The 25,345-nt window shown below is 42.1% G+C and overlaps 1 protein-coding gene across 1 annotated transcript in view; it reads right to left on the reverse strand.

Moving 5' to 3' along the window:
* PKN2 (protein kinase N2) overlaps window positions 1-25,345 on the reverse strand; it is a 51,821-nt gene that overhangs the window by 16,763 nt on the left and 9,713 nt on the right. The window contains exons 2-3 of the mRNA XM_069862813.1: window positions 10,431-10,731; window positions 2,976-3,127 (exon numbers count right to left, since the gene is read on the reverse strand). Coding sequence (XP_069718914.1) covers window positions 2,976-3,127; window positions 10,431-10,731 — 453 coding nt within the window. The remainder of the gene's footprint in view (window positions 1-2,975; window positions 3,128-10,430; window positions 10,732-25,345) is intronic.

Raw genomic sequence — 25,345 nt, forward strand, 5'->3', positions numbered from 1 at the left:
AGGAAGACTGATGCCACAAAGTACATTGTGTGGAAAATCTGTATACTGAGAGAGAAATTCACCTTCGCCGAGCTACTCAATGACCTCTCACCTAACACGTTATTCGGACATTTGAATGCTGCCCTGCATGAATGCATGCCAGCAAAAGGCCTCAGCTGCATGGGGAGAAATGGTGCTCCCTCTGCACTCTTGGGTCTGAGTTTAAATCAACCTTTCTGAGAGATACCACTAGTTTTCATAGTTTAAGATTTTTTGTTAGCTATCCATTTATTTAATGGGTACACTGAATTTCCTAAATAAATGCCTCCTCAAATACAAATTTCAACTTTTGAAATAACCCTTCTCTAAAGCAGAATGTAGGAACTAAGTAACATATTACCAGCAACTCCAGAATGCTGCGTTAAACCTTATCCTTGTATCATTCTCGTCTGTTTCTTTGTCTTTATCTTCTCTTTTATTTTGTTTTTTGTTCTTGGTGCTCTTGATTGTCCCTCATCTCCTCTTACTACAATGGATTTGCTTGCTCAGGGGCAGCATCAGCTCTTCGATGAGCAGCATGGAGGTGGTTCAGGATTACAGAGATATCCTTACGTTTTCAAGAGACCAGAAATCCCATCTTTAGAATCAAAATGGATGTGTTATACTCAGCAGCTCTTTTAGTGTTGGAGGCTGAATACAAAGCATTTCAAAGCATTACTCCTGAGTACAGAACTGACAGTGCCTGCAAAGCTGTCCTGGGATCTCAGAGAATCCACACAAATACAAAGAAAGATCATCAATATCTCAAACACTGAAGTCCAAACAGGCTGAGCTGAATGTTACCCAAGGAAGCAGAGTGAGTACAAAGGGAAAACCTCCCCATGAGACGATGGGTTCATTATTGCCACTAATCAGCTGCTCTTGCATTATTAGAGACAAAGGTTGACCAAACCCTGTTAAATTTTGGTCTGAAAATAAACAACACATTTGAAATTAGATCATATAGGACACTTGAATAAAGATCACAAGAGAGTTTAACATGTTTTACCAAGAGGCCTGTGACTGGATTACTGGGGTTGGATTCAAACCAGAATTTTCTGCCCCTTTTGCCCACCTCATCCAGGCGCTTGAGTTGCTTTAAGCTCTGCTTTTTCAAACGTAATCATCGTGCTCAGGCCTATCGTTTAAACCTGCCAAATTATCTACTCCCCTCGTAAATATTAAGAACAGGAGAATGAATACGCACCATTTCCACCCTGTTTCTTGAAGAAGCTGGTAAAGGTTTTGTGTTCTGCAGCTGGCTCTCCCCAGCCCAGTTACTGCACACACCCAAATCTGGCAGGCTTATTTAAGCATTGACCAATTGCAAATACAAGATTCAATCATCAATTTTAATTACATGCCTCAGTCATAGACCAAACCAGAATTTATCCTTTCTACCTAGTCTGATCAAAGCCTGCTAGCGACGTCTAACATTATAGCCTGAATGTTTATTTAAGTTTGTTCAGGCTGTTATAAGGTTACTTGCCGAGGGTTTACTAGGAACATTATTCACATACGCCTTTTGATCCATTTGGGTCAGCCAATTGTTATTTGTAAGTGTATCTGATGTTAAGTAGATGGCCCCAGAGGATGCAGACTCCAGGGTTTCCAAGGGCCCATGGAGAGCATTCCCAGGCCCTTAGTCATAAGGTGGATTCCAGAGAATTCCTCCCTCTGCCCCAGGCTAGCAGGCTACTTTCAGGGAAGGCTACCAAGGTCCCAGCTGGTTCCACAGCAGTGCTGGGACAAAGGGAGCCCGATGGCACCAGACACCTGTCTGGTCTGAACTCATTTTGCTGGGGGGGAGCAGCGCTCGCTGTAGTTTTTGTGAGGGATAAGGAAGTCAAGCAGCAGGCAGACACAAAGCGAAGGGCCTCTCCACCAGACCCTGCCAGAAATGCACTCAGGAACATGAAGTCTGGAAATACATCTCTTTAGCGATTTAGTAGAAATATACGGAAAGAACAGGTAATGAGTAACTAACAAAGGGTGAAGGAGGCAGGTAAGTAGAGGTTCCCCCCAGCCTTTTTCTCATTTGAGAACTCAAACTCCCTTACACTCATCAAATATGTGTTTGAGTTTGTTGTCGTTTTTTGTTTGAGGGTGGGTTTTTTTTTTTTCATTTAAAAGGTTTGGCTTCTCTTCCAGTTGAGTTCAGGGATTCTTAGCGCCTGATGATTTTTATTGCATAGTTAGGAGTATGTAATGAGTCAAGGTCATTTAGGGGTTAGCAAACCCTTCCCTCCTCCCCTCCTTGTAGGGCTGCTGGTGCTATCAAGAGAGTGAGTGCAAGCGTACGTGTGTTTAAAATTCAGATCTAGACATCAGTGTGGCTTTTTGTTTTAATTTCAGATTGATGCTATCGGTTGCTACCTCTAGAACACCACACCTCTGTATAGAAAGCATTTTTCTGTGTTGATGTGCACGTGTGCTAACTTAGATTAGAACAATTCTATCAGAAAATTACATATATCTTATTAAAACAAATACTTGGTACAAGTCTTTTTACTGCCAGTTACAACAAGATGACCATTTCAGAAGCATACTTGGCAATGCTGCCTTTTGTGTAATTATCGTGCACACGACAACTTTAAACTAATGCATTTTTTAGTGAAGCTCAGAAAAGCATCAGACCCCAGTTGGTGCCACAGCGAGCTTTGCTGCTGAGCGAATCGCACGTGATCAAAGATTACTAGATGTACTAAATTTAGTAAGCCGGATTTGTTATTTAGGTTGAACTGCATGTGGACAAATCGATAAAACAATCGCTTGTGTGGTATCAAACCACAACAAAATACGGTGTAGCACTCTGTAGCAGATTGGACAGAATGGCTTAACAAAAATATACCCCAAACCAAGAACACTGAAACTACAGGCTGTTTATACATTGTACATTCACAGCAATATGAAAAATCACAATCATTTCACACACTTTAAGCATTCCGAAGCCTTACCTTTGAGGAGCCATTTGAGTACATCTGTATCATGTTTTCTGCTCCCTGTTTCACCTTCAGTTCTATGTCCAACTGCTTCTTTAAGGCCATCAGTCTGTTGTTAGTAGAGAAACGAGGATCGCTGTTTGGAGTATCAGGAGTCCTCGGACAATCTGTGAATTAAAGGTAAGGTGTAATCTATGCAGGAAAAAAAAAAAAGAACAAAACCAAACCCCACAGAAAACAAAATCCAAAACTCCCCCCAAATCCACCCTAAATTCCACTCTACTGAAGTTATAGATTAAACAAAGCTGGAGCGTCACACTGAAGTATTAAGACTGACCCTCCCATCCAGAGCTACTTTGCAGCGGCACCGCAAATGCGCCTTAGCATGAAAAGCCTCACGAAAGCCTGGTGACTCCTACACACGTCCTAATTCACATGAATCGCTTCCGGGAGCAGGAAAATAGGCAGGTTGGCAGCAAGGTCTATTCTCGCTTCAAAGGAGATGGATTTCCTCTGGAATTCTTCTAGACAATTAAAAATGCAGCTTTCCATTACACTTTCTTACACTCCTGATTTTAAACGCAAGCGTTTTAAGACCAAACAAACTTGGATAATAATATTCAATACTAATGAGCATGGTCTAAATGCAGATATTGAATAGATCCTCATCGATTCTAGTGCAAACACTGCAGACATTGCTTATGTCAACATAAAGACAAGATAAAATGAGCCTTTTCCTTAGCTATAAGGCTAAACAATTTTTGCTCTGGAATCTTAACAGAATCCTGGGATAATTGGATATAGAGGCAGACCGGTTATTGAACAGCTGCGATCTGGGGGAAGGATAAAGCTCTTTCGTTTGACAATATGACTCTGTTTGGATCTCCATCTTGCTGGATTAACTTAATGCAATGCAAGTTAGTTTTATCAATCACAATATAGAGTCAAACTCCTTCCCTTTTCTGTCCTCCTCCAGAAATGCCTATGAATCACTGGTTCATATTTCAGTTTCTGCAACAGAAACTGCTGCCAAACTGAAAATCTGTGGACTATTGCCTAGTACTTAACTGTTTCCAAAACAATTGTCCTTTGAACTGTCTTCCTTAACAGTCCTGATAGCTGCTCTGTAAACTTTGTGTAAAAGAAGAGAAATTATGCCCACTGTAGTACCTTTTCTTCTGTTGTTGTTGACTCCTTCTACCCTAATAACCAAGAGAATACCTCCTCTACCAGCAAGAGACACAGGTTTGTTTCCTGAAAGATCACATTTACCCAATACCAACACTACAGGCTTTTCCCCCAATTTTAATTAATTTTCCTTGAATTAAAACTAGGATAATGGATCCAGTTCCTGAACTCCTCAGCTATTGGAAATCACAAGCACTGCACTAAGTACTTACAGATTATGCACGATGAGGTGTTACGGGGAGGGGCTTTATCTGCCATTTCACATTTTCTCTGTAGAAGCTTCTGTTAACCAATTTTGGAGATTTAACACATTTTGCTTTCAGGCTTGCTGTGTAATTTCCTCCTAAATGGCAATCTTTGCTGAGGCTACAGACTTCATGTAAGAGGCTTTAATTTCCTCTGCTGCTAATTCACTCTTCGCTTCCAGCCGCTTTGACTCTTACTGCATTCTCACTACTTAAGGGTAGTGCAGAATATACCAGATGTTTAAAAAACAAACGTTATCTATGCTATTCCTTATCTGTTTTGTTGCTCATCCTCTCCTCAATTCTTCAGCTTGGTTTCTCTGTGAAACACTGCACCTGAACAGCTTTACCTTAAATCTGTTATTAATAAAACAAAGATTACCAACCTGATCTCCTCACTCCCGTCTTCGCATTCAACTCATCCTCACCTAATAATCTACTCAAAACTAGAACAAACGTGAAAATTGAAAGTCACAGCGCCAAGTCTCCTTGGAAAGCAGCTTAATCATATAAATGAATATTTACCAACTTGAGATTTGGTGCGAGCCTCTGCCACTTAAGGATCCCAGCCCTGTGATGATCCCTGGGAAGGCTGTGGTTGGTGTTCCTGAAGCCTTTAAAGATGCACTCAAGCAGCCTTCGTTTGCACTAAACCAACCCTGGCGATGCAAGCCAAGGACTAATTAGAGACACCACAGCTCCGGCTGCCCCAGCCACTGTTATTGTCTCCCGGTGGTGTCTGTGCTGGGGAGGAGGATGCACCACACCACTCACGTGGACCACCTCAAGAGCTGGCCTGCACTCAAACTCCCCTCCACCATGGTTCAAATGGTTCTACTACACGCTTCGTTAGCAACCCGTGGCAAAGGGAACTCATCCACAGGTTGGACTAACAGCTAGGAAGCAAACATTTCTTGTTCTCAGGTGTAAGAGCTGCTTGCTAAACTCCCAACAGAACAATTTGGTTTCTTAACAAAGTTTTTTCTTTTTAAAGAAAAAAACCCCATGTTTACCCAGAGCTTTTCAGAAATTGCTCGCAAACCACTCCCTTGCCCCTTCGACCCCATCACAATTCAGTAAGCAGCCCGAGGCAGGTTCTTAGAGAAAGATTCAGATTAAAGTTTGAAGTCAGCCGGACAAACTGGTCCTGTTCTGGCAAACGCTGGCAATCTCAGCGGCAGCACCACAAGCTCCATCTGCATGAGCCGTGTCGCTCTCTGTGATGTCTGCAGAGGCTGTAATCACTGCGGTATGGTTAGCTAGCTCTGGTCTGCTGGTATAAAGCACTATGCAGAGAGGCTCAGGTCCTGTCTGGAGACCTAGAGTCATCTTTGGAATACAAATAAGTAATAAATTGATCTAGATAATTGTGATCAATGGGATTTACGTATATCCTTGTAAGTTAAACAAGAGTTAAGTACTCGCACTGAATTAATACTTCACTCAAGCATGTAGGGAGGGACTGAGGAAAACAAGAGTTTCTCCAGTTCGCCACGCCCACCCAGGAGGGCAATGGAGCTGGGGAAGGGTCTGGAGTGCAACTCTTATAAGGAGCAGCTGAGGGACCTGGGGCTGCTTAGTCTGGAGGAGGCTAAGGGGAGACCTCGTCACTCTCTGCAGCTCCTGAAAGGTGGCTGGAGTAAGGTGGGTGCTGGGCTCTTCTCCCAGGTGGCAGGATGAGAGGAAATGGCCGCAGGTTACACCAGAGAAGGTTTAGATTGGATATTGAATATCTTGCTTTATTGAAAGAATGGTGAAGCACTGGAGCAGGCTGCCCAGAGAAGTGGTGGTTCCCCAGTTTATATCCTGCTTCCATGAAAATATAAGACTTAAAATAAGTTAACGGTGATGGTTTAACTGATTTTTTGAAAACGTCTGGCCTGCATCAGGACAATAACAGTTTTCAGTCCAAGAGGTTTATCTTCACAGTAATCTTTGCTCTTCTGAAAATCTTTTGAGTACCTGCACAGTGCTTACCAGCAAAAATTTCTTGCTTCTACATCTTTTACCAGCGCTTCTAAGTTGTTTTTATTAGAGCAGTGTTACAACTCTACTCTTTTGAGACTGCGGCTCATTCCCTGGGGTGGCTCTTCCCCAGATGCCAGGCGTGCTGTTTTGTCAGGAAGCTCAGTGGGAAATCCAGTATCCCACGTAACTCTGATCTGGGTCCCCATATGGTCCTGCAGCTAAGCTACTCCCATTAGCAGCAAGTGCTCTCGGGTAAATAGTTCATTTTAATCTTATTTGAGGATATTTAATTGCAGTCATCCCCATCAGTGCCATGCCCAACAGAAACGCCCATGATGCATGTTTAGGCGTTGCTGGAGGGGGGAAGAAAGAGGCATCACCAGGCTCCTCTCAAGGAGTAAGAGGTTGCATCAGCACTTGAATGAAGCCGTCAGCAAGTCTGAGGCAGCAGTGGACATTCTGCACTCAGAACATCCAGCACTGACCTCCTGAAAACTTCTCAAGTTGAACTGAATTTTGATTTAGTAACAGCTAATTTTAACTACTAAACAAGCAACAGGAGATTGTTTCAGTAATGCTGTTCTACATTACAGTTCCCAAAAGTTAGCGTGGAACTCCTAGGGATACAAGCCTTGTTGGTGGAGTCTGCTGTCTAACGAGCCACTACCTCTCCCAGTTTGGTTGCTGCCTCTACCAGTTTCCAGTAATTGGTCTTATACGGACACTTCAGTGTCCGACAGATTAACCTACTCATCTGTAGGGACAAAATCCCCAAACAGCCTCTCTCTCCCCTGCCCGTTAGTCATGTTTGTAAACAAAATAATTTACTTTCTTTGTGACTCCTTCAGTTAAATTTGATGCGAAATGGATGGCTTAGAAGTTAGGTAGGAGAATGGAAGATGAGGCATGAACTTATCTTTCTGATTTCATGTTCTATCCAGTCTTCTCAGTTCCTTCAAAGGTTTCTCTCTCATCACACCTCCCTGCCCACCCTTATTTCAGCTCTACAGAACAGAGTAATTTCCCAATTCATATATATCTTAGGTATCAACTCTATGCCTCATTAAATCACTGACTTGCTGTAAGTAAACTATTTCAACCCTACTCCTTGCTGAGTCATTACAAAGCCCACAACCTCTAGTGCTACTTTTTAGAAAGCATGAAAAGAATATTGATTTCATCTGTACTACTGTGTAGAAGCATGTTTTCAAGACATAACATTTCTTCATCTCTCAATCTGCAGTAATCACACCCATGTTACATGTTAAAATAAACCATTCAGATTTTCAGCAGCAGCAGTCACTACACTCGTCCTGCTTGCTTGGTATTGCTGCGTTCTGCTTTACTTTCAAGTGTTGACTTACACATTTTACAACTCTGCATCCCAGAATGACTCAGACAGCATATGATAAGGGCAGACCTGCGTACAAAGTCCCACATCTAAACCAAATCCAGCAACTTGGTAAAGCCCACGTCCTGCTAGAAGCTATTTCTGAAACATCCATCTGCTGCCAGATCCACCCTCCCAGTCAGTGGTATCGTGTTTTGGCAAACTGCACTGTTTGATTAAGGTTTAACACCAATTTTTTTGCATAGTTGTGAAAATAATTTCCTATGGCAAACTATCATCAAAACATCTTCACTTGCTTGAAATGGAATGTTATTAAACCACATTTTTCTACAGTAGGTTCATTAACACTATGTTTAACTGTTTTAATGTGTATTGATTACACTGTGCTGCTTATAAAGAGCTTACACTACAAATTAGTGGTTTGTTAAAAAAGCGATGCAAGTTACTGCTCGATACCATAAGCAACAGGAAGAGTCACAGCGGCTTGAACGGGACTTTTCAGCTCTGTATCTGGAGCACTTGAAAAACAGAGGTTTACACCCACTTTTCAGATACAAGAGTGAGGCAAGATTAAATGACTTAAGTTACCACAATGACCTCTCAACCAGTGAGCAGAAACAGTCCAAAAAACCTCAGAGTTCAAGCCTGACATGTTGAGGGGCCCACCATCTGACCAGCAATGATTCTCTCAGCATTACTTCTCAATGATTGCCAGTCCTGACTTTGGTATTAATACGTAAAACCTGCAAAAACCTATACAATATCCTCTGTAAGGCAGGAAAAACATAGGGCTACCCCCTAAAAATACTCAAGTACATAAAGAGAATCCAGACCTTGACTCCCACAGCTCTTGAACCCTCTTTACCTTATTTTCAGCATTCCACGTATTTCCTTCACTCTTTTAAATAATTTGTCACTGAGTGGAAGAAGGTCAAACATGAGCTAAAGTGAAAAGCTATAATTTAGAATAAAGATGTCCTCTGGAAACAATGCACTTATAGGGGAGCTCCCACATTCATCAGTAAATGCTTTTATCTTCTCTCCCTTGAGCCTTTCATGAAGTCTCTGGTATTTGAGCACGAGGGGAGAAGGGCCTGACCGCTAACAGCTGTTGACAAAAGCAGTGGGCACTGCTGGCCTTTTCTCAAATGCACTTAAGATCCGAGCAACATTTAGATCTCGGTACCCAAACCACCCCTTTAGAACTAGTAAATGTGGTCTGCAGAACTTTGAGTCACGCACAAGGCAGTATTATCGTAGAACGGCTTGGGTTGAAAGGGACCATGAAGGTCATTTAGTCCAGCCCCCTGCAATGAGCAGGGACATCTTCAACTAGATATTGCTCATTAACTCTATGCAGTAGAGTTTTCAAACCCTGGAAGGTGCACTCCAACAAGAGCATTCTGTGCTCATTGACTTCAAGTTCCACTACTGGATGAACTTCACAGATTTATGTCTGAACAGATGGTTTGCACAAAACTTTCTTTCTGTTCTTCTTTTCCCCTTCCTTCAAAAGCCACGCTGCTGTCAAGAGCGAAGAGAATTTTCATCAACCCTAGCAGATATGGAACAGGATGCTTCATGCCTACTAAAAACCTAACAGCTACCTATGAGCCATACATTATGGTGCTCATTCCTATTCCGTGCTGCAGCATCTACTTCAGTTTGCTCGTTCCTGCCATCCCTCCTGTCTGCTCCTGTTATGTCGTGAGGAGACGGCAGGAGATGCTGCGTGGGCCACCACAGCCACTGGCAGCGCGTCCTAGGGCCGGACAGGGTGCACGGGTGACATCGCCTGCCAGCGTCTGCGCTCACCTCGCTGTAACCAGCCTTTCCTCACAAGGATGATGTGGTCTTTTGTTCTACCGCCCAAGCTTCAAGGCTTGGCATTCACTTCACAAACACCCTGCGTGGCTCGTGCGCATTTATGGACGTTTTGCCATGTCAAATCACCAGGCTGGCAGCATCTCCCCCATCACTCCGCACAGCTGGAAAAGGACTGTTTACTTTCACAACATTCCATCCTAGAAATGCCAAGGCTGGTATTTTTAAAAAACACACTCAAAGTTAGTACTGACTCCCTGCCGTGCTGCAGAAAATACTAATTAAAACTATTAATTACAACCATTCTGTGAAAACAATTCCAAATTGTCTTTAAAATGACAGCTTCGTTGTGGGAAAGCCTGAAGACAGCAAATAGTTGCCACAGTAAGAGATGTTTGGTAATACAAGTCAGATAAATGGCACAATCGAAAACCAGTTTTTAAAGCTAGAGTTAAGTTTTTAAAAATCCAAACAACTCAAGTATAAATGTTACAACTTTTTTCCCCCACAGGATAAAAAGCTCTATTAATGCTGATGCCTACAGCATAACTCAGAAAATCACTGGCAGAGCTACTGAAATTTCCTTTTATACCATGGAAAGCTATTAGGAAACATCACAACGATTGAGGAAATATTCTAATATCGTATAAACTGAAAGTAAACGTGTTTCATTAATCATTAGGGCACTATCAAATAATCAGTGAAATACAGGGCTCCTCAGAAAACAACAAACTCAAAGGGATTGACACTTATTTGTGAGTCTCAACTAACAGGCACACATATAAGCTCACCAGCTACAGATTTGCTCTTTCCCAGAGCAACTTTACTAAATGAAACAGGATACAGCTTTTCTAAGCTAAGAGAAAGAACTGATCCCACAGTAACGTCTGGTACCTGCCACATCTTCTGGATCCGTCACCACAATGTGTGCATTTAACTCCTGTAACTTATGGTGCAAATCTTCTAATTTCTTATTCGACTTTTTCAAAATGTTGTCCACGTAGGCCAAGTTCTTTTTATCTGTTGTGACCTTTCTGAGGTTCTCTGCTCCCTCCTTGATTTTAAGTTCCTTCCTTATTTCCCGTTTGATTTGGTCCTTTACTTCATCCAGATTCTGCTGTACCATCGTATCTGAAAAGTCCAACTTTTGGCTAGTGCTCACATTCTCAGAGGCCAGAAGACTTTTGGCATCCCCCTAGAAAGAAAAGCAGTAATGTAAATACCAGGAAATGCAGTTTCTTGACAATGTGTGCTGCAAACATAAAAAGAGGAGGCTTTGGCTGTCTGTATATTAAACAACCACTTCACAAGACCATTTACTGACCATGGGTTGACACTCCCGTTGCCCCGAAGCAATGGCCTCACAAGACACTGCACGTTCACTGGAGTCACATTTTACAACAGATTTATTTTAAGTTTAGCGACATCTTTACTGGGCCTATTTTTAACAGCAGGAGATTTAAATACTTCTGGGTTTGCCATGGCTGCCTGCCTGGCAGTTACACGCCTCAGAGCTAATGACTCGCATTTCTAATTTTCTAGATTTAATTGTGTGTTTTAATAGACCAAATGGATATAGGAAATAAGACTAACTTCTAACAATTATTAACTATGATAATTTTTCATACATTCATTAGAATACATTCCTTTTAAAGGGTATTAAAAAAAAGGTTAAAAAACCTAGCGATGTTTGCAAGCGTTTAAAGAAATACTGGCTTCTTTAAAAAGATTTGTCAAGATGTTTCTGGAACAGAAATTTGTTAGATATTTTAAAAAAACAATCCCTCAAGTAAAGCCTATCCCTTTAAAAAATAATAATAATAAAAAATCATAGAATCATAGAACAGTTTGGGTTGGAAGAGACCCTAAAGATTACCTAGTTCCATCCCCCCTGCCATAGGCAGGGACACCTCCTACTGCAGAGGATGCAAGAATACAAAGGGCACTTTCTGGAACCTACACCAATAAAGTACAATTAATTCTATACATAATAACACGCGTGCATCTTACACATGAACTCTGTATGTAGACATCAGGTCCTACTTAAGAAGTCTTAGAGCTAAGTGAGCGAAGACCGAAGAAGGGCTCTCCTGAACTTGGAATCTGATCCAGTTCTAATTCAGGATGTATCCATAAGGTATCTGAAGGGGTGATAAAAAATTCAAAAGCTTTTGGGTATACAATGAGTTGTCCTCATTGCTCTTAGGAAACAGCAATCCAGCAAAGCAAGCAGGAGAAGAAAATGCCCAGGAAGCAGCACAGCATCAAGCTAATGAACTGTAAGAACATCCCAGAATACACGATCTCTGGAGGTAGTCCACACTGACCTCTTTGCTTTTGAAAGGCTTGGGGGAAATGAGGATCATGAAGGTTGTGCCCTGGTCACACGTGTCAACAGGTAACGCCAAACTACTTCAGGCTGTGCACATTCCAGTGACGCTGCCTTCCATAAGCAAGATCCAATCTACAAGTCCTGAGCTATAATTGTACAAGTTTATGAAATCATCTCTAAAACCCTCTTATTAAAATTTTTCTACCCACAGCTGCTACTTTCAGTACAAAATGTTAGTAACTCAAGAAATTCTTAATTATTAAAGGTAGCTGGATTCACCATCTTGCTGCAGAATTTGTCCATCAGTGAAAAAGATGACGATGTGATTTAGAAATCACGAACCGCCTACAAAACGAAAAGGGAAAAAATCATGCAAATCTGCAGTCCAAGTGCCTCCGTGATTCCTGTCTGTGTTTCTGTTAGTGCAGGTTAAAGCACATCATTTATTATGCACACATTGAGAGGCTATTAATAGCTGAGCTGGGAAACACATGGCATTGTTCCCATATATAGGTGTATAAAAAAGAATCAACTCCTTCATTTAAAGAATAATCAATAGCGATGAGCAACAAGTACAAAGGTTCCCATCCACAACACAGGAAACTCAGCCACCATGTGTTGAATGTTTTCTTTTGAGAAACAACTGAAACTAAATCCATCCAACCATTGTATAGCAAACTAGTTCTTAAAGCAGTAAGGAGATCCCCATTAGATTCAGATCTTTGCTTTCCCTGTCTAACACATGAAAGGGTGTAAAAACCAGCTTCAAGATACAGCAAATTACTATTTAGCCTTTACAAAGATATCAAAACACTGTTTGTAAATAAAAGAGTGTGTATTTTTAAGTCATAATCCTTTGCACTTGTTCTGCAGGCTTCCTAGAAATAAACTTATCTATCTCCTTCAAAGCATAATACTACACTCTTCAAAGTTCATAGGAGAAAGACAAGCGGTATATATAAAGGAAATACAAAAAACGAAGAAAACCTTTATTCTGTATTCCAATGGCACCTGAAAGATGCTAAAATTATGCCAAGAATGTACACCTCTAGAACAGAACAAAGTAATTAAAATATAAATAATTCAGAAATATTCTTGACTAGGGTTTCCCAAAGAGACTCCAGTTAATTGTTTATCTATCGAACAATAACAGATCTTGTTACAGGGAGGTTTTTATCCCTCTACAAGCCCTACATCCCAGCTGTTGAAGGGATGTTATGCACGTCCATAAATAGGGGTTTGCAGCCCTTGTTCCAGATATACAGTCTCTAACAAGTCCTCAATTACATTAAATCTCCACGATCATTAGCAATTTGCATTCCAAATGTCCAGTAATTAAGTTAAAAGTTCTCCTCAGCTTGAGCAGTCTCAGCAGCACCTTTGTCCCTGTACTTACAAGTTTCAGGATACAGAGTCTGCTTCCCCCCGCTCCTGATGCAGCCAAGTGTTCCGCAGTGTGAACGCAAACACTGAAATCTGGTCACAGCACCGATGCACGCGAGCACTCATCTTTAAATGCCCCTCAAAGCCACAGGCGATACTCCTTCTGCCTCTCTTGTCATCCAGAGTTAATTATAGTTGTGAACTGAAAGTACCCTGTCACCCAGTTACCTGGACGTGTCACCTGACATAAGGGTCACCGTGGAATAAACAGGCTCCAAGGAAGCACCCGTGCACTCGGTGACCCTGAAGGTGGCTGCAAAGGCAGAGCAAGAGCCTGTCCCACAGGCGAAGCTGCTCTGCTTCTGTGCTGACACATTTGGTGCTGGGATGCAACGAGGGTTTGAGATAGATCCTCATGCCAGAGGGATGAGCAGCCCCAACAGCGCTCGATTTCAAAGCGAGATAATGCTAAGGTGGACACAGCTGGACAGAACATCTATAGCCGAGGGAGAGAAGGGAGGTGGGATTATTTCTTTAAGAGAAGCACCTCCCTGAATGCCAAACTCAAACTCTACTTATAAACTGAGAAACTACTTAAAACACAGCATATTCAGCTTTATTTGATGTCAACCTGTTACAAGTCCCTGGTTAGAGCTGAATATTCCTTCAAGAAAACATTCTTTCAAGATAAACTCCCTCTCATCCACGAGGATGCAGGTGTTCTGTCTCCTCAATGTGGAAATTAAATACATCAAAAGAAACACCAGTTCGAGGCAGGGGCCGAGTCCTTCCCTTGTCACTGCTCAAGCAGGCAGGGTGCAAAAGCAGAAGGAATCATTCACCTTCTCTCTGCCAAGAAACCATCAATGCATTTTGCACAGCCACTTCCTTTACTCTGCCTCCCAGAATCATTTAACATATAATACCTTAAGAGCAGAAATGCTCTGAAGCAGGTAATGACTAAAACACTCCTGCTGGCAAAGTAGAGAACCAGCCTCATCGCTTTAAAATCAAAAAGAGAGGGCAGCTGGGTATCAATTCCCAGTTTCTTTTTGAATTCTGGTAGTGGTTTTGGTTAAAAGCGAGGAGCCAGGTTTTAGCGGGTCCGGACCACTCGGCACAGCCCCCTCCTCTCCCTGGGGACGATGTTCTTCGCCCCAGCAGCCCAACGGGCAGCGGGCGCTGCTCCTGCCAGGTGATGCAGGCAGCAGTGAGAGGCTGTGCACACATCTCTGCAACGGGACAACGCGTGTTCGTGAGCCACAGCACCTATCGCCAAAGCATTCCAGCACATAATGAACCTGAAGTGATGTTTACTACAATAAACTATCAAGGATCACAAATTAAGATATTACTGTTTATACTAAAAAAAAAAAGAAGAAGAAAGAAAGAAAGGAAAATGAGCACCCACAAACAGCTTTCCCGCTGCAATGGCAACTCCACCTCATGCCAGTTCCTGGCTCCAAGACTATCTGTTTACACAGATGAATCCACAATGTCAGCCTTCAATTTCTGTACTCCTGGGAAGGTTTAAGTATAGCTGCTGAAAATGATGGGTAGTGGTCTGAGCGCGTCCTTTAATAATACAGAGTCTGTTCCGGCTGATGTGGTCAAAGAGCACAGTAATGTCATTTATGAACACCCACGGGGTGAACCAAACCATTAGTGAAGCAAGTGCCCTTCCAAACTGCGTTCACCACCCAAACTCTCATTTAGGAATCAAAGATCTGAACAGCTGAATGGTGGAGATGGTCCTGCCATGAAGCTGAACAGACCAGAGAATCTGCTAAAGACGCGTAAGCTGAATGACTTCCAACTCAAAATGAGACTCCCAAATTGCCACCTCTTAGAACAAAAAGACAACACTAAAATCCTTGGCATTAATAACTCCTAGAGACTTCATAGAATCATAGAGCAGTTTGGGTGGGAAGGGACCTCAAAGCCCATCCAGTCCCCTCCCTGCCCTGGGCAGGGACACCTCCCACTGGATCAGGGGCTCCAAGCCCCATCCAGCCTGGCCTTGAACCCCTCCAGGGATGGGGCAGCCACCACTGCTCTGGGCCAGGGCCTCCCTACCCTCACAGCAAACAATTTCTTCCCAAGACCTCATCTCCATCACCCCTCTCTCTGAGTTAAACCATTCCCCCTCGTCCTCTCTGATCAAGAGCCCCTCCCCAGCTTTCCCACTGGCCTAAGAGCACAGCTCAGCTGCACGGCGGCGTCACACCACAAATTCACCAAAGAATATTGAATGGGGTGAGATTTCGGATTAACAATTCTTATCGGGAAGCAGCAAAGAAAGGTAAGTGGAGCCTCACAGTCCGGGGTGCGTAACAGCTGGTGAGTACTCATGCACAGCATTATTTACACTTCACAAGGACTCGCTACCAGCACATGCTCAGCCTGTCTTTAGGGGAAAAATAAAGAGACCACAGCAATACTCACAGTAAACCCGGGTATATTTCTTTCTAAAATAACCAGCATTCATTTTTATATGCTCTTGAATTTTAGTAACCATTTCAATAAATAATAATAGAAAATTAAAATAAGAAAACCAGCTGGGCAAGTATAGTAGGAAATGCTTGGCTGTTCAATAAATATACTACTTTCAAACATAAAAATAGGATTTTCACCTTATGTATGATTGAAAAATTACCACGAACCAGAAAGACTAAATGTTTATTAATTTTTCATTTCATTTTGAAGAGCTGGAAGCACAGATTTAGAACTATTAGGTCTCAGTATAACTTTCTGAGTAATCTTTTAGGAAAAAAAAAAAGAAAACAGAAGGAAGAAAGTCGTTTTTCGGAGCTAAGGTCCCTAAAGGTCGCTATAGTTATTCCTGAAACTACAGTAGTCTTTGATTTTAAGAACAATGTTAATCAATTGCAAACTTCCCTTCCCCCCGCAGTCATTCATAAAACCAGATGTGACGGCTTGTCTGGATTACTGGAACTACATGGACTATTTCCTCCTGCCCAGAAGCAAACGTGATTGTGGTCAAGATCTCAGCACTCACCTGACATCGAGAACAAAAAAAAAAAACCTTGGAGGCTTAATAGATTTTGGCATTAGTTTGCTGCACTAACATGTCACAAATCAGGATTTAAACTTAATCTTAGTCACAGCTCTCTGCTTTGTAACAAGGGGCTGCTTAAGGCACAAATATCCATCGTGCATTACTTTATTCGTGGATGAATTCAAGTAGGACACTGATTAAAGGAGGTTCAACTCGTGCCGAGCTCACGCTCCCCAAGAGGCGCTCCGAGAGCAGCACAGACCTGCTTACAGCACTGGAATCTGTGTCCGGGCAGTGCTGTGCCAGCACTTAGAGAGGGGCACGAGGGACACTTCCTCACCAGGGAAAGGAAGGAAAACCTTTTCAGAAATGCTGCCTTCAGCTGCTTCTCATCGTAGCACTTCCTGATGGGAGAAGGACCTGCAAGGGGCATGCAAAGAACTTTGACACTAAAGGAAAACCCCCACAGTCACCTTTCCCATGGTTGCAGGGACTCGCTGGAGGCTATGGCGCAGCACAGGCTACTAGCACCCCTATCCAAGATCAGCAAGCGGCTACTGCATCCGAGCGGTGAGACTCGATATTCTGGCATCAGGAGTGGGATGGACACTTCAGCACTGTCTGAGCTTTCAGCTTCCTACTCCCAGGCAAGCAATTCCAACAGAGGCCAGCACAGTAAGAACACACCCTACCCTCTCCAGTTTCAGCTGTGCAAAAGGAACAGCAGAAATCCCCGTTAGGATGAACGGGGTCTGCTGTCGCAACATGCATTATTGCGTCCAGGAGCAAGACCAGCACATGAAATTGTAGCTGTAACAATGCTGCTTCTCCATGCTCAATGTGACCTTGCTGTCTTAGTTTCAAATTAGCTTCTCATTAGTGACTGAGGGAACCGGGGTTGTTTAGCCCGGAGGAGGCTGAGGGGAGACCTCATCGCTCTGTGCAACCACCTAAGAGGAGGTTGCAGAGAGGGGGGTGTCGGCCTCTTCTCCCAAGTGACAGGTGATAAGACAAGAGGCAATGGTGTCAAGCTGTGTCAGGGGAAGTTTAGATTGGAGATTAGGAAAAATTTCTTCATTGAAAGTGTTCTCAGGTACTGGAACGGCTGCCCAAGGATGTGGTGGAGTCCCCATCCCTGGAGGGGATGTCAAACATCAAGTTCTTTCAAGATACAGGGAAGATGATTTCCTGAACTGTTAATAACACTGTATGCTGCAGCATCTCCAGCAGTGATGTATCAGAGCTGTGCCCAGCAGAGTGGAGGAATTGCCCCTGAAACGCAGCCTCACCTGGATGTGTGCAGCAGAAACACTGAAACGGTAATTCCTCATCTTACTCCTGTGATGTTATCATAGCACATATTCCTAATCCGATAAATAAAAACACTCCTGTTCAAAAGATGACAGTTCAATAAATGAAAGAAAAGGAAGTTCAAAGCAGCAAAATATGTTTTAAGAAGTCCCTTAGACACAGGTTGTGAACTGGATCTGCACAGGTAACTCACTGGACCAGGCAGCGACATTGGACATGCCCACGTCTCGCATCTTGTACCGCCAACAAGAGAATTCCCTGCACAAACTTGTGCTGCATTTTCTACATTTCATCTGGAAAATTTACTCTTCATTTGAGATCTGCTCTGGGAAAAAAATTCGTAAGATCCCATCACACAAAGATGTGAAGGCTGGTAAATAGCAGAGAATTACTGGCATGTGCATTTGACAGTTAGAGACCGCTCTGAAAAAACCCTTAAAATTTACATGAAAAAGCAGCATTGAAAGGGATTTAGGTTTTGGTGGGATTGGGGTTGTTTGCTTGTTAGTTACTTCAAACACTTATAAATACACATGGAACTACTGTTTTCTTCATGGAACATCTGTAGTTTTCTGTTCCATGTAAATATACAAACAGCTTCATCTCAATGGCCTAGAATTACTAGCATACACAGCACGAACTCTTAAAATTAAGTGCAAATTTTAATATTCTTGCCAAACACTACAGACGGATGCACACAATATCCATTTCCTTTAAAAATTAATATGCTCATTCCGAATTACTGCTGGAGACTAAAAGTTTTTTCGGAGAGAAATATTAGACTTGTCTCAGTTTCGACTTGACTGACTTCTCCGCAGTCACATTAAGCTGTTTTACTGCCCTGAAATACATGAAGTACAACATAAGAAAAGAAAGAAACAGAACAATTTAAGATAAAGCTAAAGTCGTGCAAATGTGTGAAGAATCTACCTCTAAGCTCTGGTAGCACAGAAACTCTTACTCAGTCCACAAGAGAGAAACACTCTCCCCTTCCCCAAATACAACCTAACTAGTCAGGTATCTCCTGAGTGTGTGTTAAAGACAACACCTAAAATAAAGCACTGCTGCTGTTACAGAAAGTTAGTCTAATTTTGTTTTATGTTCCCTGAATAGGAGTGCTTGTTTTTTTTTCCTCCAATAAAATACTCACCTAATTTTGCTGAACATTCAGAGCAGAACAACATTACACACAGACCTCAAGATGTTGGAAAAAAATCCTCCTCCTTCTCCTGAGTTTCCAAGCTACAGGATATGGTATTGAATTTGGTAGAAGGGATTTCAAAGATAAAGAGGTCAGTGAGCAGACGTGAGTCACAATCCTGCTTGAGAACTTTGGTAACTCCTCCTCAAACACAACACATGCTGTACAAAGGTGATGGTTTGGTGGGCACGTGTCCAAAAAAATATACCTACCTTAATGCTAAACTAACATTGCAGCTGTACATTTTCAATGGCTGTCACACTAACATTAAGATAAAACACGCACGGTTAAATTCCTGCTTATGACAAAGTTTTAATCAGTACACAGAAATATCAAAATTAACCCCTAAGGTGCCCAGACCTCGGTTATTAATTCTTAGTGACAAAACAGGTCCACTCCCACTCGTAGCGTGGTTTTGTCTATTATGATAGAAATGAATTGGTTAATAGCTACTATTACTCAATTAAAAGATATTTTTCATCTATTTCAGATAATGCAACAGATTGATTGTTCTGCTCATCCACAAATTAGAGTGTCAGCTATCGCCACACCTGTAAGTGGCAGTACTTAGTGTTACATACTCTAATGAAACTACTGAAGGATGCTAATACACCTCAATACAAAAACACTTTGAGACTTCTCTGGTCTTCCAATGCAGGTTAAAAATTGTAATTCACTGAAATTATGAACCAGAAACCTTTATCTAGCAAAGAGGGGTTCCTCAATAGCACATACAAGTGTCAGGACACTGCTAAGAAGCACTCATTCCTTTAATCTGAAAAGCACAACAGAGAGACCCGCCTGTGAGAATCCCCATTCCTGGGGTGAGTAATTATGATTTGGAAAAATAAAAATCTCCATTCCTGGCAACCCCAGCTTACAGCACAGACAACTGATACGTCAGTTGATTTAACTTCACTGTATTTTACAGAAGTTATTTTTAGCCATTGCAAAACTAATGGAAGAGCTGAGAGCCTACATTCCACTGTAATTAAGCCATCATCTTTAGCAGCCAACTATTTTGTATGTTATGAAGGCAGCAATACGTATCAGAGATAACACTAACATCTGTGTTACGAGGCAGCAGGCCAAGTGGCTGAACTCCGTCTTGGTGGAGGAACCAGATTTTTGTGCTTTCTAGGACTGTGCCACAGTGCCTTGGTAGCACAGCCTGTTATCACAGGAAAGGGACGTACATTTGTGTTTATCCCAAGGAACTATGTCCTTATACTCTAGGACTGAGAATTCTTTCACAGAGGTTTTGGCTATTGTATCTGAAGTTGCTCCAATTCACAGCCTACATTCCAACCGGCTGGAAATGCTGCGCCTGTTTTCACCTCCAGCAGTAAAAGATGGAAAAGCCTCCTTAAACCCCTTCCTCATCCTTACAGGTGGTCGGCAGAAGAGATTTCTTCGGACCATGGGGAATAAGCACTGCCACACCCAAAATTCCACTTGCAGAGATGCAGGCATCTCATTCCATGCCTTTCCAGTAAACGTGTATGGATGAACACTGAGCTATTTATAGAAGCATTACTTCACATCCCCATTTGTCCGAGACTTTTACAGAGCATCGCTGATGTCTGCTCCAATGCATTAGAAGAGTGTTTGTGCAACCCTTCCTTCTCTGACCCTTAAAATACAGCAGGAAATTTCTCACTGGCTCTTTGTGTCCATTTCCAATTTAAGAATTCCCCAGGTATTACAGAAGCCCTGAAGAAAGAGGCCTGTCTTAACCTACTACACAAGCAAAGACAAAAATCCCCTGACCTAACTGCTTTACATGCTACAGCCATGAAAAAAGCATGTGATTTCACTTACTGATGACATGGGCTGCAAAACATCCTTAATATATATACACATTTCAAACACAAATCTGCCTTAAGTTTTGGGTTTAAAAAGCTTTTCACATTTTCTGAGGTTTTAGGAGCCCTGATCCCCCCACTGACCTGCAGTGCAGTGATCCAAATCTACCTCCACAACGAACCTCTGGCATTTCTAAGAAGTTGACAGGAAGAAGTGTTGAATAGGAGTTTATAGCTGAATGATTTCTTAATGCTCTTTTAACACGTTTTCCTCTTTATTTTCAGTCTCAGTGCCATCTCCCCAGTAAGCTGGTCCCCATTTTGCTTATGTACTCGTGCAAGACTCTCTCCCATCTCGCTCCTGTCACCCGCACAGTTTCACTATCAGCTAAACTGAAAATGGGAAGCACTGATTTCCAAATAGCCAATGCACCAATGAGATCTATAGCTTAACAGAAATAAAGGAGCATAAACCAACAGCTTCTCAATGCATCCTGTACAGATGTGCCTGAATCTTAAAGGAGGTGCGATAAAACAAAGTTTATGTAATAATGGCAAATGGTTCTCACCTCTCAACTGCGTTAAACCAAGGGAACGATGTGTTGATTTTACATTGCTGAGTATCCAGAGAGCCCACAATGAGGTGTCCTTGTCAGTGATTCCAATGCCCTTCCTTTTCCAGAGTGGGTACGATTACACATGAACTGTGTGTTTTCCAGCACCAACCACGTGAATGGAATCTTGAATGTGTAATTTAACCTGTTTATCTTAAATGTATCCATTTTTTAATATCAGCAGCCTCACCCTGTTTTACAGGGCACACATACACAGTGGTTTTCACACACACTTGCAATTTTAAAACACGTTAGTGCTATTTGTTGCCAATACACTAGTGTAACAGATTAGGATATACACATAAATCCTTCAAGGTTAAAGAGCTTTCAGAAGCAGTTCAGTTAGCAATCTGAGAAAAACTTTTAGTTAATAACTGAAATTGTAACATGAAAAACATGTTAAACCAAAGCAGAATATTCTGCTTTATTAATAACCAAAAGCTACAAAGAATCCTCTAGATATGACATTCAGCAAAACCTTCATGGAGAAGTCCTTTAAGCTAAACAAGGAAATTACTGCAGCCAGAAGCTATTTATGGTTGAAGTTTAACCTGTTGCGTTCCCAGGAGCATCTCCTATGTATCCTCTATAATGAGCTAGCTAATCTAAAGCGTGTCATCTTCAGGGGACAGAAGTACATAAACTAACTCTGGACTGAAAAATACCAGCAGCAAAACTTCTGCTTGATTAAAGAGATCAGTACATTCTGACAGAAACTTAAACTTTAGGAGGCTGTGGCTCTTTCCCAGCCGTGTTTGAAAGGGGGGAAGGCAGTCTGTGGGCATGTAGAGGGGTGCGTGTAGTTTTTGAGGCTCTCTCAAGCATTCTGTTAAAGATTTTGAGTCCCAGGAGAAAAATAAAAAGCTGTCTTCATAAAAAATAAATTAAACTACAAAAAAATAGAGTACAGTCTCAATCTGTCTACGCCTTCTTCCCAAACAAGACCCTGGCTAAAGCTCAGGCTAGCATCCTCTCGGCTGGGCACTCCTCTGACCTCTCTGAGCACTACTGGTTGCTTTTTCACACCCTTCCCACTGTTTTATCATAGAATGATTTGGGTTGAAAGGGACCTTATAGCCCATCCAGTCCCAAACCCCTGGCATGGGCAGGGACACCTCCCACTGGATCAGGGGCTCCAAGCCCCATTCAGCCTGGCCTGGAACCCCTCCAGGGATGGGGCAGCCACCACTGCTCTGGAAAACCTGTTTCCTAACCAGGATATAACAAGCCAGCATTATTATTAACATTCTGGGGTAAGGACAATGCTTCTGCCTGTACACATTTTCTGAAGAAGCCAGAACCTCAGCCAGCCCTTCCCTTCTCCTTCTGATGATTCCAAGGGAATGGGCGACTGACTTCCCATGTGTGCCACCAAAATGCTCTTTGCTGCTGCAATCCAGGTTTGCAGGAATTCCCAGTAGATGCACTTGGCTATATACTAACCTTCAAGTATTGTGATAAAGGAACCCTTAAATACTTCAGAACAGCAGACAGCTTATTTTACAACAGTGGAAAAATTCATAAAAGTGATTAGAAACATCTGACATTTTCAACATAATTGGTTAGCAAAGCGCAAAACAAAACTTGGTGAAGGAAATCTGCAGGAAAATGTTCCATGCTAGGTGGAAATTGAGAAGAAAATTTTTCAACTGCATAGTTTAGAAAATGTAAATAAATTCAGAATAAGGATGCCTGTTGTTAAGTTTTAAAAATCTGTTTACTTGAGGCACCGTATAAACCTTAAATTGACAGTAAATTAATTCAAGTAAATACAATTGATGGCAAGGCAGAGAAATGCTAAATAAAGGAAATGCTACTTTGAGTCCATAAAACAGTATTGTCTTTTATAGAAAGGGAATAGTTACGAAAACAGGAGACCACTTACAGGACTCTCATCTCCCTTGTCTCTCTTTCATACCCAAGGTCAGCTGGTGCAAGAATCCAACTGGAGTTAAAGGAACCAATTCCCACATGCGTGGCAGCTGCTGCCCTGTCTGCATCTCCAAGTCTCTCCCACTAAACAGAAACACTTCAAAAAAGAACACTTTAATTTTGGTGCTAGCTGCTAACCTCAAAAACAGAAGGTCATTCTGAATACTACTCAACGGCAGAGAGATGTGCTCTCCTCCTATGCCTGAGAAACCTGTAAGGATTTCTCTTTTTTTTAAACCTGTCAGAATCTTGAGAACACATTCCCTCACTCCTGTGCAGAACGCTGACACAGGTGAACACCAATTCCTAAAGCCTTCAAGCCAACACTCAATTGTTTCTGCAGTTTGCTACAACAAAAGGCAGAATTCAAGAAAGGAGTTTGTCCCTCAAAAATGAGCATCTACTTTGCCATATTTGGTTTATTTGAGAAATGCCCATTCAACACGAAAAGGCAAAAAGTCAGATTTCGATATTAGTCTGTGAAGCAGCTCATGCAGTGGGGGATCACATTAGAACCAACTTAATAGAGATTCATAGTTACATCTGATTACATTTTTCTCTCAACTGAGAAACACTCCGTTTGACTCAGACTAACTGGTATGAATAAAGAAGTGGAGAACAATTAAATCCCCTCTAAAATACATTTTGTTCTAATGTTAAAGCACTGTCTGTTTTAAATTTCAAAAGGTCATGTTTTCATCTCTTCAGGAGAGGAGAGACCGAAGACACAAATCCTAGCAACTTGAAGAAAAATCATTAAATAATGGGATAAGTTTCAAGAACAAAATGTAAATAATCTCCCCGAGGATCTCTAAGTATACAGAAACTGTAATTTGCAAATAATAACCTTCATCATCCCATCATTCTGGGCCCAGAACACCAGCTTCATCTCAGCTTATAAATAAGCAATAAACAAACTCCAATATTGCAGAAAACACGCTTCCATTAAAGGCGATTGCCGCGTCCTAGCTGGGCAGCAGTTCAAGAATGCTGCACTAGTAGTCAGGCAGGGACGATTTACAGTACTTTTACTTTTCTGCTGCCGCCACTAAGTTTAGAACATGGCCTACAGAAAAGCCTCGCTGACTTTAAAGTGCTCTGTAGATCCGCAGCGGGCTTATTTTGGTACTTTTCATTACAAGTCTTGGAAACTCTGCTTTCAGTCTGACTGTCTCCTATGACCTTCTGCTAGAACCTCATTTACTGTGTTCCGCCTCCCCAGCCCATCACACCCACGCGATTCCTCTGGTGCTCTGGACACGGCAGCACACATCCTTACAACTTCAGAGGATAACCATGTAGTTTTGTCTTTGATTTTTAAGACTAGCTGACACTTCTTGTCATCACTTGTCTTATAATTTTAGCCTACTAGATGTGACAATTAGGCAAGGAATAACCCTGACGTGTCACATGCAGATCCATCTACAAAGGCGGCATCTTCCTAAACACATTCCACTTCATCGTGTTGCCAAGTCTTTTCGCATAAACAAACACATCAAGCAGAAAAGCAGGGGAGGGTTTTACATATTATACTTGTAAAAAACAACAGGCCACACAGTTTGCACACCTCCTAAATTCTCAACAACAGGTGTGGAGGCTTTTAGACTTAGCTTACCTAAAACCCCCAAGTGATAAGATAATATGCATCACAATGACGGAAGAGCAATTTCAATCTCTGATCTACTGATTTGAGATGCAAATAGCGTAAGTCCTAACATCTGTCAAAAAGCTGTTCTGTCCCTCTGGCTGCTGAAGAGAAAGAAGAAACGTAGGCAGAAGAACAGAAGTAAGCAAGTTTTTTCCATTTCTCTAAAGACTGGCAGAAAGTTTCTTGCCCACATTACACACATAAGCCAGTCAAAAGTAGAGTGCTTTGAAACATCTGGTATCACCAAAACCACTCTCCTTAGAGATAATTCTTTACCACCCCCCACCCCTCGCAGTGTCCCAGATTCTAAAGGCACAGCTGAGTTATGAGATAACACTCCCAGAGTTTGTCAATGGGTCCAAGGAAAAAGAATTGATAATTTTGGAAATGAATCAACTGCATGAGAACTTTGAAAATACTTAAGCATTTTGTCACCTCACTTATGCTATTTCTGCACCATATTTTCAGGTCTTCCCCCCCACCTCCCCTCCCAATATTTGGCCAGACCTCTGAAGCACAGCACCAATCTTGTACACAGCCATTCCAAGTCCCTCAAGCAGTGCT

The sequence above is a fragment of the Phaenicophaeus curvirostris genome, chromosome 8 (assembly GCF_032191515.1).
Source record: "Phaenicophaeus curvirostris isolate KB17595 chromosome 8, BPBGC_Pcur_1.0, whole genome shotgun sequence".
Lineage (NCBI taxonomy): Eukaryota > Metazoa > Chordata > Aves > Cuculiformes > Cuculidae > Phaenicophaeus > Phaenicophaeus curvirostris.